The sequence below is a fragment of the Heloderma suspectum genome, chromosome 12, assembly GCF_057233095.1.
Source record: "Heloderma suspectum isolate Gila_16-S chromosome 12, 16-S_ref, whole genome shotgun sequence".
In the NCBI taxonomy this organism is placed as follows: Eukaryota; Metazoa; Chordata; class Lepidosauria; order Squamata; family Helodermatidae; genus Heloderma; species Heloderma suspectum.
In genome coordinates, this window is record NC_139469.1 from 20,891,327 (window position 1) to 20,908,362 (window position 17,036).

General features: G+C 44.6%; 1 protein-coding gene across 2 annotated transcripts in view; it reads right to left on the reverse strand.

The window, feature by feature from the left end:
* The window catches only part of MRTFB (myocardin related transcription factor B), a 139,954-nt gene that overhangs the window by 92,854 nt on the left and 30,064 nt on the right, over positions 1-17,036 (reverse strand). For both annotated transcript variants that reach the window (XM_084818661.1, XM_084818660.1), the window contains one exon: positions 10,956-11,122. In XM_084818661.1, coding sequence (XP_084674787.1) covers positions 10,956-11,109 — 154 coding nt within the window. In that variant the 5' untranslated portion in view covers positions 11,110-11,122. The remainder of the gene's footprint in view (positions 1-10,955; positions 11,123-17,036) is intronic.

A 17,036-nucleotide genomic window follows, 5' to 3' on the forward strand; every position in this document is an offset into this window, starting at 1 on the left:
GCTGAAAGTCCTGACTTTGCTTCTATCTGGGTGTGTTTCCTTTCAGCTTCAGTTTGGTGGTGTACAGAGGCCAAATGCCAAAAGTTATCCTTGTTCCAATATTTCTGGCCCTGACTGTATATAGTGGCTCTCCCCAGTTATGAGGATCTGCCAGGACTAGGGCTGGGAACTCACAACTCTGTGCAAAGCTGCCCTGTGTGGTGAGCCACCTGAGCTACAGGTTGGAGCATCTATCTTGGCAACAAAGGGATCCCAGATACTCAATTATCTCTGCCTACCCATACTGGTCACCAGCAATCTTCACCATGAAGGACTATAAAAGCTTTCTGTTCAGTCTGGGCAACAAGAAGTCTTTCCCAGTTCTGGCTCTCAGCTTGTTTTCTGCTTCCCACCTCCTCGATCTGGCTCCTTGCTCCCACCTGACAGCTGCCTATGGCTCAGCTCTGATACCAGTTCACTTGTTACCTTCTATATGTGGCATGAGGAGTGGGGGAAGAAATGTGCCCGTCTGACCTCAATCTCATCCTAAGCAGAAGCCCAGGAGCAAAAATTGTATCAAAAGAGGCCCTAAAAAGGAGAAGCAAAAGACTGCTTTGAAAGGGTACTTAAGTCTTCTGAACTGCACTGAAAACCCTGGCTTCAGCAGAGGGAAAGATGGGAATTAGGGCCCACTCCATTAGCTCTGCTGAGAGACCAGCTCCATTTGGCTCCTCCTCTCCCCAAAGCATTTTCATTCAAGCTGGTTATTATAAAGACTTTGTAACTTTAAGGACTTGTGCCTCGGATTTCTTGTTTTCCTCTTCCCTCCCCATCCCTATTTCTTTTTGTGTTTTGCCTTTAGATTGTAAGCCTGAGGGTGAGGACTATATTGTTATTGTTCAGCTTTTTCAGCTGAACAGCATGGTAGAATTGCTTTAAATAAACAAACTTATTGACAACCTGAAGACCAGTGAAAGACTGCCTGCCTGCACATTTCCCAAATACTAGCTCATGTAAAGCATGTGCCAGGTTAACTGAGTAGAAGGTGATATATATCTTTTTAAAACCAAGTTTAGAATAGCATTTGATTTTCCTGGGATAGGAGGGCCACTCCCTTTGAACTAGTTTGGATAACAGGAACTGGAAACACAAAGTATTTCCACAGTATCACAAAGATACTGTGTTGAATTAGATGCTGCTATTTTTTGTTACTGTTCTGCTGCTATTTTATTATTATTGATTTTTACTGGTGTTTTTAATGCTGTCCCTTACATGGTGTTTTTGATGTCTTATGGTGACTTTGTTTTATGAAATATTGTAATTTTATATTTATATGATAGAAGTTGCTCTGTGAGGGCTTGGCCCTAAAAGGTAGTTTATAAATAATGTAAACATATTTAACTAATTAAGTAAAGAAATAAGTGGGCTAGAACTTTGAATTCATGAGAGAGGCTTGCGTATCATGACATCTCAGTGCCATTCAGGATCATACATATTTTGCCCATTCAGAAAGTCTGTCAGGATGGCATTGTGTCTTAACTTGAAACCATGAAGGTAAAAACCAGTTGTTTTTAAAAATGAAAGCTGGAGATTTACAGGTTTTTGAAGAACATCTGTAGGTGTACACACAAAGTATCTGTGGCCACATGCAGACCATAGGCTTGATACTGTCAATCCCAGGCATAGTAAAAAGGACTTTCAGAATCAAAATCCAAGATCAGTACTGAAAGCTTTTTGATGGAAGTGATCAGAGGCAATTCATTTTTGGAAGTTTGATTTTGCCAACAGTTAGTTTGTATTCACTGTGTACAACAAAAAGTTTAGAGGCCAGAACATTTCCTGCAGCCTCTTAGCCCACCTCTAATTTGTCTGGAGGCCCTGCCAGGCTTTGGTCTTCTATGTCCATTAATATACTAAGTTTCCTGAGCCAAGGCTGAGCACAAAGATGAACCCTTAACATGTGTTTTTGAAATAAAATCAAAAGGCTATTCACTATTGGACCCATGACCCACTGAACTCAAATAGACACAATGTACAACATTATTTTTAAACTCCAGATGTAATGCTAAAACAGCAATAGAAAAACACATATGCATTCACTGGCATTTAAAAATGTATCAAGCTCATTTAAAGAAGGGAACAAAAGAAAGAAACAAAAATATATAGTTGTCAAATTACTATCTGCAGTAACACTTTAAGTACACATCCAAGTGTAGGGCCATACTCAAATACTGCAACCAGGTTTGAAAGGAGTGCCATGAAGATCCAAGGATGGTCAAAGCTAACGCAGCTACAGAATCATAGTTGGAAGGGGCCATTTAGGCCATTGCATCCAATCCCCTGCTCAGTGCAGGAATCCAGTTTAAAACATTCCTGACAAATGGCTGCCCAGTCTCTGTTCACATACCTCAGCTTGTGCTTTGCTGCCTCTGCTCAGCTATCTATTCACTTATCCTGAAAGGAAGCCACATAGCCATAAACATAGAAGCAAGGCCAAAGCAAACATGGGTGATGTCACTGAAGCTGCCAATATGTTGACAGCACTGCTTCGACCTGTTGGATCAGACAAGAGAGTAACCCAGACTAAGACAGGGAACAAGCTCATGGAGGGCAAAGGTGAAAATTTTAAGGCAATCCTACTGAAGGTTTGCCTGGAGTTTATGGAACATTTACACCCCACTTTTCAGGCAAGATTAGCTCCCAAACAATTAAAATACTGCACAAAGGTACAATATATTACAGATACATGGGTATGAATATGGCAGTTGCTTCTAGCCCCCTGAAGTTGATACCATAGTTTACCACATTCCAGGCTACTCCCTGCAAAGAATGGGGAAAGAAGGTGCTACAGATGAGTGCTAAGACTGATTGATTGTAAAGAAAGTAGGACCTGCAACAAAATGGTCCAATGTATCCCCACTTCAGGGCTCCAGGCATCCTGGCACAGGGGGGTGGGAAGTGCAATTTCAGAAGGAGGAGGAGGATATTTCCACCCCCCCACCAGCCCAAACCTGCTCCTCCCCCCCGCAGGAAATTTACTATAAGCTGTTGGGTGCTTGAGCAGGCTAAATCCCTCTTCTCCTACCCATCAACCTCCAGTTTCTTTTCCTTTTTTCCTCAGCCAACACCTCAACATTCTGTACACCATAGAACCTCACAGGTTCTTCTCTAGAGGGGATGTGATTAGGTTTTTTAAAAAATACTTTTAATTTACAAACACATAACCCCTTTGGATTCCTAGAGAGTCACCCAAGTGTATTCACTACCTTATTTTGGGTGGCCCCGTTCACTTCCAAAATGACAGGCACTTGATCACCTGAGTTTACTATTAATGTCTCTCTCTCTGTGTATATAGATAATGATATCACCCACAGAAGCAGCTTGTACACTGACTGTGAAGTGAAAATAAAAATTGTTTTTATTATTTTATTTTAAACATTTGTATCTTGCCTTTCCTCAAAACAGTCCAAGACAGCTCACAACATAATAAAAATTAAATTCAAATTAACGGTACAAATTTAATTTAAAACAGCATAAAACAGTGAGATAATATATTCAATAAAAGCAAATTCCCTAAAACAGCAGCAATAATAGCAAAATGGCCCCAACGTAACTAAAAGTCCGATTAAAACCAGGTTGAGTATGTGACCTATCCAAGAGGCTTTCCAAAAAAGACTTTCACCATAAGGCAGAAGGCCATCAGAGAGTGGGGTGAGACAAGCCTTCCTTGGGAGGGAGTTTCAGAGTCTAGGGCCTTCCCCCTAGTCCTGACAGGGCAGACCAAAAAGACAGATGGAATACTTAAGAACGCCTGCACTGATGACCTTAGCAAACAGACAGGTTCATATAGGAAAAGGCAGTTCTGGCTTCTCATCACCTTTTACCTTGTCTCAATTGTCCTTGCAGTTTTATTTTATATTTCTATTTGTATGCTTTTACCATTAATGGCATCTAACCATACCTAGAAAATAAGCCATCAAGAACTTCTCTTGAAGTCAACATCAAAGCTGACTGTCCATTAACCTGCCTCTCAAAATATCCTCTGGAATATCACAACTGCTGAGAGAATACCCATCACTTTCATAAAACAGTAGTATAGATTCCTGCCACAGCTGTTACCACAGCAATTTTAAGATATGGGGAAGATTCTTGTCAGAACAGATCCTCAATGAAATGGGGAAACAACAGTAAAGGAACTAACTACTGAATTACAAAGCAGCTATTTTATAAAAGTTGAACCCTGCTGCTATTTGACCTGCATACGATCAAAGAACATAAAGCATTGTATGTATATAGGTGCAGTCACCAACATTCAGAAGGTGTTTTATTTTTCCAACTGTCAATTCTCAATACAAACTGCAAAATCAAAATCAAGCAGAGGATGAATAATCCACTTCAAACTGCAAAAACCTGCCCAAAGTCTAGGTTGAAAAGAGTGCTGGAAGCAATCCAGTGAGCTTGGGATTAGTTGCTAATAAAATGATATAAAATCTAAGCATCCATTTTCAAGCTCTGAATGGACTTGTTAGCAAAACCACCATGCCATCTTCCTTATGCTGAAGAGGACAAAGCCATAGAACATTAGAACTGCTACATCTAGAGCAGTTTATTCAGAAGTATGTCCCGCCCCACACTGTTCAGCCTGGCATCCTTCCTAATAAAACTTCTCAGGATCACAGTCTTAATTATGCTGATCTTATGTAGATGCTAGTCCATAGAGAGCCAGGGCCTGCAGGAGAAGCCACCACCACCGGGGAAGAGGCGTGCTTGCCGCCGCTGGGCCTGCTGCTGCCGCCGCTGGGCCTGCTGCCGCCACCGCTGCCACCACCACCAGGCCTTCCTTGTGGACTTCTGCCTGGCAGACCGCCAGTCCCTGCAGGACCAGGCCCCCAGGTACCGAGCCAGCTGTGCTGCTCCACCTGCCCCTCCCTGGAGGGGCTACATAAGCTGGCTGGCTGAGGTGGCCTGGGAGAGCCAGGGCCTGCAGGAGAAGCCACCACCACCGGGGAAGAGGCGTGCTTGCTGCCGCTGGGCCTGCTGCTGCCGCCGCTGGGCCTGCTGCCGCCACCGCTGCCACCACCACCAGGCCTTCCTTGTGGACTTCTGCCTGGCAGACCGCCAGTCCCTGCAGGACCAGGCCCCCAGGTACCGAGCCAGCTGTGCTGCTCCACCTGCCCCTCCCTGGAGGGGCTACATAAGCTGGCTGGCTGAGGTGGCCTGGAAGAGCCAGGGCCTGCAGGAGAAGCCACCACCACCACCACCACCGGGGAAGAGGCGTACTTGCCGCCGCTGGGCCTGCTGCCGCCACCGCTGGGCCTGCTGCCGCCGCCGCTGCCACCACCACCAGGCCTTCCTTGTGGACTTCTGCCTGGCAGACCGCCAGTCCCTGCAGGACCAGGCCCCCAGGTACGGAGCCAGCTGTGCTGCTCCACCTGCCCCTCCCTGGAGGGGCTACATAAGCTGGCTGGCTGAGGTGGCCTGGGAGAGCCAGGGCCTGCAGGAGAAGCCACCACCACCACCACCACCGGGGAAGAGGCGTGCTTGCAGCCGCTGGGCCTGCTGCCGCCGTCGCCGCTACTACCGCCACCAGGCCTTCCCTGTGGACTCCTGCCTGGCATTTTTAAGGGGATTTTAATTCTTTTGTTTGTTTGTTTTATTTTGTTGGGGGGGATTTTGTTGTGTTTTTAGGGGTGGGTAGCCTGCCTGATAGGTGGGAGCGAGGGGGCATGTGTCCACCTGATGGAGGCAGTGGGGGGAGTGTTGGGGGCCAGAACATACCGAGGCTGGGCGGCAGGCGCTGGTGGAGCGCTAGGGGCAGGCCATGCCAGGTAAGGGGAACGAGGGAGAGATGTGTAGTATCTGTCCCCTGCTCCGGGCCTGTCCAGAGCCAAAGGATGGCTGGGGGAGGCGTGACCCCATCTTCTGGCCTTCGTTTGCTGCTCTGCAATGCCAGGTCTGTTACCCAGAAAACCTCCCTCATCCATGATATGATCCTGGATGAGGGTGCAGACCTGGCATGTATTACGGAGACCTGGCTGGCCGAGGCTGCTGCTCCAACCCTTGCAGCCATGTGTCCAGCTGGATTTTCGTATGCACAGCAGCCGAGGGCTGGGGATCGGGGAGGGGGAGTGGCTGTTATCTACCGAGAGTCCTTGGTCTTCACCAGACCCCCTCTCCGGGAGACCAAGGTTGTTGAATGCATGTACTGGAGGTTGGGCCCGAAGGGCAGTCTGGGGATTCTGCTCGTGTACCGTCCACCCCGCTGCACGACTGACTCCCTGGCCGAGGTGCTTGAGGTGGTCTCTGATGTGCGTGTAAAGTCCCCTAACTTACTGGTGTTGGGGGACTTCAACGTACATTCGGAGGCCATCCTCACAGGAGCACCTCGGGACTTCATGGAGACCATGGCCTCCTGGGAGCTGCACCATATTCTAACTGGGCCCACCCATGTAGCCGGTCATGCACTAGACCTTGTGTTTGTTTCTGGAGAAGCGGGGAGTGATCTGGAAGTCCGGGGAATATCCACCACCCCCTTGTCATGGTCAGATCACTATCTGGTGATGTTGGACTTCTCGGTTCCACAACCCCTCCGCAGGGGTGGTGGACCCATTAAAATGGTCCACCCCAGGCGTCTTATGGATCCAAATGGATTCCTGAACGCGCTTGGGGATTCTCTGGGGCATGCCAACGGCCACTCGGTCGAGACCCTGGTGGGTGGCTGGAATGCCGCAATCACTGGGGCATTAGATCAGGTGGCTCCGAAACGTCCTCTCCCCCTGAACAGGGCTCGGACTGCACCATGGTTCAATCCACGGTTACGAGCTCTGAAACAGGAGGTGAGACGGCTAGAGCGCCGGTGGCGGAAGTCTCGCTCCAAAGACGATCAGACACGGGCTAGAGCTATATCTTCAGCCTATCACGTGGCGGTGAAGGCAGCAAAAAAGGAATATTATGCTGTCTCCATCGCGTTTGCAGAGTGCTGCCCCAGGAGGCTGTTCCAAGTGGTCCGGAGCCTGGTCGGTCCTGTGGCTCCGGAACCACTGGAGCATTCTAAGGCCTCCTGTGAGGCTTTGGCAAGGCACTTTGCAGATAAAATTGATCAGATTAGGTGTGTTACTCTGCACACTGTGGATACAGTTAGTGAGCAAGAGGCGGCCTGTGGCAAACCGGTTTTGTGGGATCGGTTCCAGCTTCTTCCTCCTGATGAAGTGGACAAGGTGCTTTCATCGGTACGGCCGACCACCTGCTTACTTGATCCTTGCCCATCTTGGCTCATTATGAGCTGCAGAGAGAGACTGGGTGAGGGGATCAAGGCGGTGGTGAACGCCTCCCTTGAGGAGGGAGTGATGCCATCAGCCCTCAAGGAGGCAGTGATAAGACCGCTCTTAAAGAAGTCCTCCTTGGATCCTCAAGTTCTGAACAACTTTCGCCCAGTCTCAAATCTGCCATTTTTGGGCAAGGTGATTGAGCGGGTGGTGGCGGTGCAGTTGAAGGCACACTTGGAAGAAACTGATTATCTAGACCCATTTCAGTCGGGCTTCAGGCCTGGGCATGGGACAGAAATGGCCTTGGTCGCCTTGGTGGATGATATGAGGAGGGCTCTGGATAGGGGTGAATGCTCCTTCCTTGTTCTCCTCGACCTCTCGGCGGCTTTTGATACCGTTGACCACGGTATCCTCCTGGACCGCCTGGAGGGATTGGGCATTGGAGACACTGTATTGCGGTGCTTCCGGTCCTTCCTCTCTGGCAGGTACCAGAGGGTAGCACTGGGAGAGGAGGTTTCGGACCCGTGGCCACTTACTTGTGGGGTGCCACAGGGTTCCATCCTCTCCCCGATGCTATTTAACATCTATGTGAAGCCACTGGGGGCTATCATCAGGAGGTTTGGGGTGCAGTGTCATCAATATGCGGATGACACTCAGCTCTACCTCTCATTCAAATCTTCACCAAGGTTGGCCGTAGAATCCCTGTCCAAATGTCTGGAGACGGTGAGTGGCTGGATGGGGAGGAATAAGCTGAAGCTCAACCCTGACAAGACCGAGGTACTTTTGGTGGGAGACAAGAGGAGGTTGGGGGATGTTGACCTGGTGTTGAATGGGGTACAGCTACCCTTGAAAGACCAGGTCCGCAGCTTGGGGGTCATTTTGGACTCCCAGCTGTCCATGGAGGCTCAGGTGTCAGCTGTGAGCCGGACAGCGCTGTATCAACTCCATCTGATACGGCGGCTGCGCCCCTACCTTCCCGACCATCTGCTCCCATCGGTAGTACACGCCCTGGTCTCCTCTCGTTTAGACTACTGTAATGCGCTCTACGTGGGGTTACCCTTGAAGACGGTTTGGAAACTGCAGCTGGTACAGAACGCGGCGGCTCGCCTGATTAAAGGCAGCCGCCGGCGAGATCACATCACTCCAGTGCTGAAGGAGTTGCACTGGTTACCAGTTGTTTTCCGGGCCAAATTCAAGGTGTTGGTTTTGACCTTTAAAACCCTATATGGTTCCGGCCCAGCCTATCTTAAGGAGCGCCTCCAGCAACACCAGACAGGCCGCTTAACAAGATCAGCCTCGGATGGCCTTCTCTCTGTCCCATCAGCCAGGACAGCTAGACTGGTGGGGACGAGGGAGAGGGCCTTCTCTGTGGTGGCCCCCACTCTGTGGAACTCCCTCCTTAGGGAACTCCGTCATGCCCCCTCTTTAATGAGCTTCCGTCATGCATTAAAAACGTGGTTGTTCAGGCAGGCATTTGGGGTGGGTTAGGGTATTTTTTTTAAAAAAAAATTATGGTAAAATTTTATTGTTTTAAATTGTTTATGGTGGGTTGTACATCGCCCAGAGTGGCTGGGTGACCAGTCAGATGGGCGATTAATAAATTTAATAAATAAATAAATCCAGTTCTAAGCATTTATGTACAAGCACAGCGATCCTCAAGTTTGGATGGGGAAGAGTAGCTAAATATGACTGCTCTGATCCAGAGAAGAGGTTTCCATGTCAGGATCAGGAATGCAAATGTCACCTATCTGCATTACTTTCACTGGGACATGCATTTGAACCTGCTCCCACGCTCTGATCTCCTCCTTTGGACTGGACAGATATCTTCAAGTGAGATAGTTCTACCTCCACATAAGGGTCTTCTTCACCAAGCTTGGAATTTTGAAATGCTATGTGTATATTTAAATAGTAACATATTTTGGTTAAATAAAGAATATTTCTTATTAAATTTGTACAGCCACAACATAGTGTGGTATTATGACAGGGAAAACTGTGCTGTATTAAAGAGGGCTATTTCTTTCTCCTGCTTCTGTTTACCACTCTACAAACATTTATTTATTTTATTTATTTATTGCATTTATACCCCGCCTTTCTCCCTCTCGCAAGGAACTCAAGGCGGCTTACATTATCCTCCTCCTCACGGTTGTATCCTCACAACAACAACCCTGTGAGGTAGGTTGGGCTGAGAGTCTGTGACTGGCCCAAAGTCACCCAGTGAGCTTCCATGGCCAAGTGGGGACTAGAACCCGGATCTCCCGGCTCCCAGTCCGTCACTCTCACCACTACACTACACTGGCTCTCATGAGATTTGAGAATCCCCAAATTTAACACTAAATTTGTTAGTGTTTATTTAATTACTTATTTATTTAAGGAATTTATGTCCCTTAATGTTTGCATTGCTTCAGAACTTTCAAGGTGGCTCAAACATATTAAAACAAATCTCAAAATTACAGCAAGTACGAGAAGCAGTGACCAATGGTAAAACAGCACATAAAAATCACAAGACAAGTTAAAACTTAAAATTTGCCTAGGCAATAAAAAGGACTTAAACTGCGCCAGAAACTCATCAGAGCCTTCCTTAGGGAGAGCATTCCTGGGGAGAACATTCCAGAGACAGGGTGCAAGAACAAAACACACCCTTTCCCACTTACCATACACCCTAGCCCTGACAGCAAGAGCACCAAGAGAAGGGCTTCCGATCTTAATAGCTAGGCAAGTTCATAAGGGGGGAGGGTCCAGGAACCAGGGTCTCAAGCTATATTTTAAAGTTGAAAAGCAGCACTTTGAACTGCACCTGGAAACAGATCAGAAGTCAATAGAACCATTTCAAAACTGGTAAGCTACATTCTGACTAACCATCCCAAGCCAATAATCTCGCAGATGTATTTTGAACTAATAGACATTTCTGACTTGCTGGCCTATGACCGTAATAAAACTGATTGAAATTGATAGACATTTCTGAGTAGCCTATAGAAGCAGCCCCATATAGAATGCATCACAGTAGTCTGGATGTTACGAAGGCATGGGTAACAGTGGCACAGACAACTGTGTTGCACCATTGTGCATTATTTTTGCTTTAGAAGGTAGGATATGTTTTTTTCTTTTACTTGATTATTTCCATGAAAAAAATTTCCTCAGTTGTCTCCATGGTAAGAAATAAAGGAAATTAGAAAAAGCAACAGGTGAGTTTACTATCAGATGGGCACAATTCCCATTCTGGAAATCAGATATCATAGTTAGGTATCCCAGAATAATGCAGCTGCAAGTAGACACCGGAAACAATTCTACATGGGTCCAGTAAGAACAGCAAATGACCACATGCAAATGTGTGCTTTGCCAAATAAATGCAAAGAATGAAGACCACACCAAATGGAAACATATTTGGATTTCAGACTAGACATGCCCTGATTAGAAACTCCTGTCTTCTAGCCAAAAGAAACAGCAAAGGAAGAGATGAAACTAACATCCACTAAGTTCCATAAATGCCTAATAAAGTTAAAGCAGAATTGAAAATTTCCAAACTAAATATTACTATTTCTGGAAATACGGAGCATTCATTAGATGTGCCTGGTATATTATGCTAGCACCGAAGGGACATTACACCTGCTTTTTCATACCATTGAAAAAATAGTATGAAAACTGAGCATAAAACCAAGAGCATAGTAAGTAAGTATTAGATAAAAAATACAACAATCCATGTCTTGTACTCACCGTTCTTTCTTTCATTGAGCGGAGGCAAATACTGGTTGGTTTGCAAGGAGAGTTCCTGAAATTCATGAGCAACTGCTTCACTGTGAGGACTAGGTGCAAGACGTGGTAATGATCCTGAATCATCTTCTGGGTCCACCGTCCCCAAGTGTTCCATTGTGTTCAAGCAGCTGGAGATATTGACAACAGAGGGTGGTTTAGTGACAGAAGTTGATAAAACTGGTTTTAAAAAGTCATCATGTGCTAATATTTAAGTTGCATCTAGATCCAGCTCAAGCTCATCATCATAACATTTGAAGCCCTCCGTGACCTTGCACCCCTCATCTCTCCACTCTTATATCCAGATATATCACTGCCTATGACTTTCATACCACCACTCCAACCTTAGCCATCCAAAAGTCTCCTGCACCTACCAACTCTTCCCTTTCTCTTGCTGTCCTTTTTACCCAAAACTGCATCCCAGAACACCTCTTACTTCCTTCAAATCCCTCTGCAAACCCACCTTTACAGTGAAGCCTTTGCCCCAACCCCTTTGTCCCCATACCATATTGCAACTAAGTGTAAATAAGTATAACTGAAATAAATGCATATTCTTCCTATTTACGCCTACCTCCAACTTTCCTGTGTTGTCTCCCTTGTGTTAAATTTTAAGCTCCTTGGGGTGGGAGCTTGTCTTAGACTTTGTAAAGCCCCACTGATGGCATAATAGAAGAAACAACTGCTGATCAATGTAATACAAGCTATAAAAGGAGCAATATGTTTCCCTAATACTACTTCCTTGTTTATAATAACACTATCACTGGAAAATGTAAAGGTCTATTAAAACATAGCAAGCACATGCAGCCATCTACACGGCTTTTCACACACCTATCCTCCCCCCGTTTGATAGCTGTCTATAACATCTGAACTGACAGTCCAATTAATCTCTATACACAACTATGTATGCATACCTGAGGCCTCTTACTTTTAGTTACTTCCTAAAAACATTTAACCACTCTTGGGCTCACAATCACCTTTCAGCATGTCATTTTGGGTTAAGCACAGATCCCATGCAGTTTTGGTGATGGTGGGTATGATGGTAACCATTGCTGCAGATTAATACCCTGTCCAAGATTTGCATATGTAAATCTTGAATTTGCATCTAATTAACATACCATTTGATTTCACATTAGGAATTTAATGGTCAACACCACACACACAGCCAAGTTTCAGCTGAAAATAAATTGTATCACTGCCATTAATAATCAGCTTTGAAAGAATAACACTATGTTTATCTACGGGCATCAATACTGCCATTTTTCTTCTTTAACAGCTTTGCTGGCATGCCTCCTCCACAATCCAGTGGGAGGACCTCCTACAAACATAATAGGGACAGTTTGGTCTTGACAGAACATGGAGTTCTTGGCCTTTGCTAAGTTTTACTAATTAAAAACAAACTGTGGTGATGTACTAGTTATGTTGAGGCTAGGAATCTGTTGAAAGGAGGCAGCTTAGCAAAGGCAGCTCTTTTAATGCGATATAAATCCCGCTCTCTGCGTGTGTTCAATATTACTGAACACATCCAAGAAGAATGAGAGGAAAAAAAGTACTGGTTCAGATGTATACTGTGATGGTAAAGAGCTCAAGTACAGCTTTGATCATGTGAGAGAAGTACTGTCTTAACAGGAAATCCTCAAATATGCCAGTACATGTGATTACACAGAATTCTTGATGCCCAGATACATCATGTAGAAATGATTTGCCTAGTAATTCACTTCAGATGGATTGTCATTTAATCACAAAACATTTGGCTAAAACAAGTAGATACAATGTATTAGAGGCCTGTAAATTGTTGTAATGACTGAAAACAACAAAAACTATTTTCTTCTCTTAAAAGGAAACAAAGGTGTAAGCTCTCTAATACAGGAAACATGGGTTGAGTAGATATCATTGGGGAGCAGGAAATATTTGCGGGTGAAGGGATTATCTCTCTTTGGCTTTAAGTGAGTCTACTTCTAAGTAGATGGTGAGGGAAACTTGCATTTTTCCTTCAACCCAAGTTATTCCCAGAAGAATGGAAGTGCCTATTTTAAAAAAAAAAATGTTTTCAAAGCTAATTGCATGGAATGCTACTGTCATGAGAAGCAGTGCTGCATCAGGTACCTACACTCTTCACTCAGGCACTGTCCCTGGGGATTTGAAACAGAACAGGCTTGCCAGTTGTGATGCTGCCACCATCCTAAGCACATAATCAGGAACAAACAAAACGAATTTTGGGTTGACAAAGTCATTGAGTCCACCATGTTTTACCGTTCAGCCATTTTCAGATTCAGCATCCACACTTTGCATATTCATTCAGCCCAAACAAAAAGGCTTTTGGGATAGTGAGTCATTCTTAAACTTGCATAATGCAGAATGACCACATACGTAATCAAAGTATGAGACAAAACAATATTATTCAGTAGGGCTGTACTGAATATGCCTCTGGCAATTTTTTGTTTGCTTACAGTAAAAAGGTGCCTTAAAGGGGGGGCAAAAATTCCTCCACCACAAAAACTACTTTTGTGACAATTCATGTTTTACGCACCTGCTTGCAGCCCTTATCTGCTGCTAAACCAACACAATTTTCTTTTCTCCCCTGTGATCCTAGCCAACCAGGGATCACATAGTGAGCATGATGACATTGTGGCATCACGCAGCCAATCACATCTAGCTATGCAAAAGTGTCATTGAGGTTGAACAAAACCAATCTCATTGTCTTCCATGTGAATGCTATGGGGACACAGACAGACACACACACTCTCGATCTCATTACTTAGGCAAGTGGGCCAACACTCCCAGATTCGCTGCACTGTGGCTGTTTCATTGCTGCCGTGCAGAAGGGAGTATTGGCCCCCTTGCCTTGGCAAGGGGGGACACTCCATTTCTCCAATTCCTATTCTGAGTGAGGACCACCCCATGCAATGCACACTTTCCCACCCTTTTGAAGTACTTCTCCCCCTACCCAGTAAAAACAAAATCGTTAAAAGGAAGTGCTTTTTGTGGCTTGCAGAAACTTTAGTGAAAACAACCACCATCCTTTTTAGGCTAAGCCCTAGTATTTAGACATTTAGGGCAGTATCCAACAAGGCCAATCTGCAGGTTCTGTTGCATTCACAATGGCAAATACTTGTGCAATGGGGCTTTCACACTTCTAAAAATAATCCCAGAAATGAGCAGAAGCACTCTTCCAGAATGCACCAGGTCAGCGGAGTTCTTGTTCTGAAAACGAGCATTTCTGCTCATTTTGGATTATTCTTAGATGTGCAAAAGCCCCACTGCACAAGCAGTCACTCCCACAAACATACAGGCACAATAGGATACTACCCTTAGAAATAAAACAATGAAGGGTGCATCCTATGCATGTTTAGACAGAAAAGGCCTACAACTCCCAGCATGCCCCAGCCAGCCTGTCTGGGGCATGCTGGGAGTTGTAGGCCTTTTCTCAGTCTAAACATGCACAGGATTGCGCTCAAACTAGATTAAGCACTGCCTTTATCTAGGAGTTACACAAAGCAAGGTATAATTCTTGGCTTTCACAGATTATACATCCATTATCCTAACAATTTTAATTACTTCAGGCATAAAACCAGGAAGAAGCTGACTGAGAAACAAAAGTGTTACATGTAAACACCTGCAAGTTTAGCTCTTTTTAACTTGAGATGCCATTATGAAATGAAGTGACTGAAAGTGAAGAGGTGCAAGGAGGAAAAGAGGATGTGCTTAACACTTTTCCCATATACTGTTTCCCCACTCCAAATAGCTTTTCAAATGTGTATTTGCCCCCACAGGAGAGATTTGATGAAAGAAAATGGCAGGCAGGGAAGGGATTAAGCGTGTCTCTCCGCATCCTCTGCCATTTCTCCACTCTTAATGTAAAGAAGAGACATCAAGTTACAGTTACATGAATTTGCATACAAAATTTGTCTCTCAGGAAAAAAAACATGTTAGTCCACAATCTGGCTCTTTCATGTAGCAAGTTAAAGTTATCCCCAAAGAGCCCCATTTTTCAAAGGTACCCCAATCTGGCAAATTAACAAAGTTGTCACCAGAACCCAATGTCACTCTGGATCAAATATGTTTCTCCACAGGGACTACATAGGAACTAATGATAGCTAACAAGAACTGTTAATTAGCTATGTAGATTATTATAAAATAGAGGTGAAGGCAAAAGATATACATTTCGCTCTGCAGGGGTATCTTAGGGATTACCAATGAACAGGTGCTACTAGGTGGCCATCACTGGCAAGAAAGAAAATATTTAAGAAATGAAACAGCATTATTTGTGGGGCCTCTGATGTAAAGCTAGAATCCGTACAGAGAAGATAATGGATTTAAATTTACATTTTATTTGACAGTATTTGGGCTTCATGGATGTAAGTCAGTTCTAAAGAACAGATAGTTTGCTTGAAACGGAAACTTTGGTTGCTCTGGGATTCAAAAATACAAATAATAAACAGCAAGATTATCCTCCTTTATGACAGTGGCTGTGTTAGCACATGGAAGCCAAAAATTCTGCCTAAATAAACTAGAATACATGCAGCCTATTTGCTCCCTCTTTGCCCCTCCTTTTGCACAAGTGGGAAAGCAAGCCAGGATTCTGCACTTAAGCATAGTTTCCCATTACATGTGAACCAGGAACTCTGGTTAAGTGCTTCCAAACAAGTCAAGAGCAGAAGCCAGCTTTAAACCAGGGTTTGAATTTGGCTTACAAGTCCTGGCTTGTTAGGAAGCTTTTAACCAGAGTTCCCAGTTCACACGTAATGAGAAGCTATGTTTTGCTGCCTGAGTGAAGAAGCTTCTTTTGCTACTTGAGTGAAGGGAGGGGCAAAGCAGAAAGAAAGGGGGTGCAGGTGGGTGCACACTGCTCACAGATATCCTAGCTTATTAAGCCAGGACTGTAAGCTTAGCATTATGTGTGAACTGGATCATGGTAAGTTTAAGGCCCTGCATATTACAGCTAAACTCATTATCTGCCTGGCAAGAATTTATGTTGACAGGGCTGTTATTTGCTTCTCGAACAACCGTGAACTGGATTGCTGCAACTGTCAGTCCCTGCCATTGCCCTGAGCTTGCCTAATTGCAGTTTTGTGCCCTTCTCCATACAGTCGGAAAAGACAAAGGAGACATACCACCAGGTGAAGACAGAAGAAAACATAAACGTGAGGACTATGTGGAACAAACATAGAGAACTGAAAGAAAGAATGAGAAACAGTGTACCCCTCTTTTCTTTCAACTTACGAATACCAAGGCAAAAAATAATAACCGAACAAGGTATTTTTCACAATCTGTCTCCATACAATTCTTAGTTTTGAAACACATCTTTGTACTGTAACAGCTGTAAGAAATAAATAGCTTCTCATATTACCAGCATATTTATTAGAAAAACCTTCTTGATGCTCACAGTAGAATATTCTGGCTATACACCCTCTTTCATAACCTCCCATCAAGTTAAGAGTGAGCCTTTTCAAATTCTTACATAATTTCTCAAAACTCATATTAATAGGAAATAAAGTTCAATGTTACTTATGATAGATTCTGTGGGTGTATCATTTGCAAAGCTTTTCTCTTTGTACGTCTATGACTCATTTCTTCTTCTAAAGCTTTTTTCATTTTCAAGTCTTGCTTACCTTCTACTCTGCAGTCAAATGTTCTTTTTATCCTTGTTGCCTAGGTCACCAATGAGTACCAATAATATTCTAATACACTATCATGGCCTTGATTTCACAAGGACTACGACTGAACGAAATACAAGCCAGAACTGCTGAAGTGGTCATCCTTTGTTTAAGGAAGACTCATTTGAATGCATTAGCAATATACTCCACATCTAGTCTAACGGTGTAAAATAAAGCAGCAGCAGGTCCAATTCAACCTGGTCATTTATAATATCCCGCCAAATGGGAAGTAAAATATTACCACATCATGTGTAAGTATGTGTCAAAATGGTAGTCTGTAAATCAGCTTTTCCCAATCTGGTGCTCTCCAGATGTTTTGGACTTCAATTCCCATCAGCTCCAGCCAGCATAGCATGGAATGCTGAGAAATGTAGTCCAAAATATGTGGTGG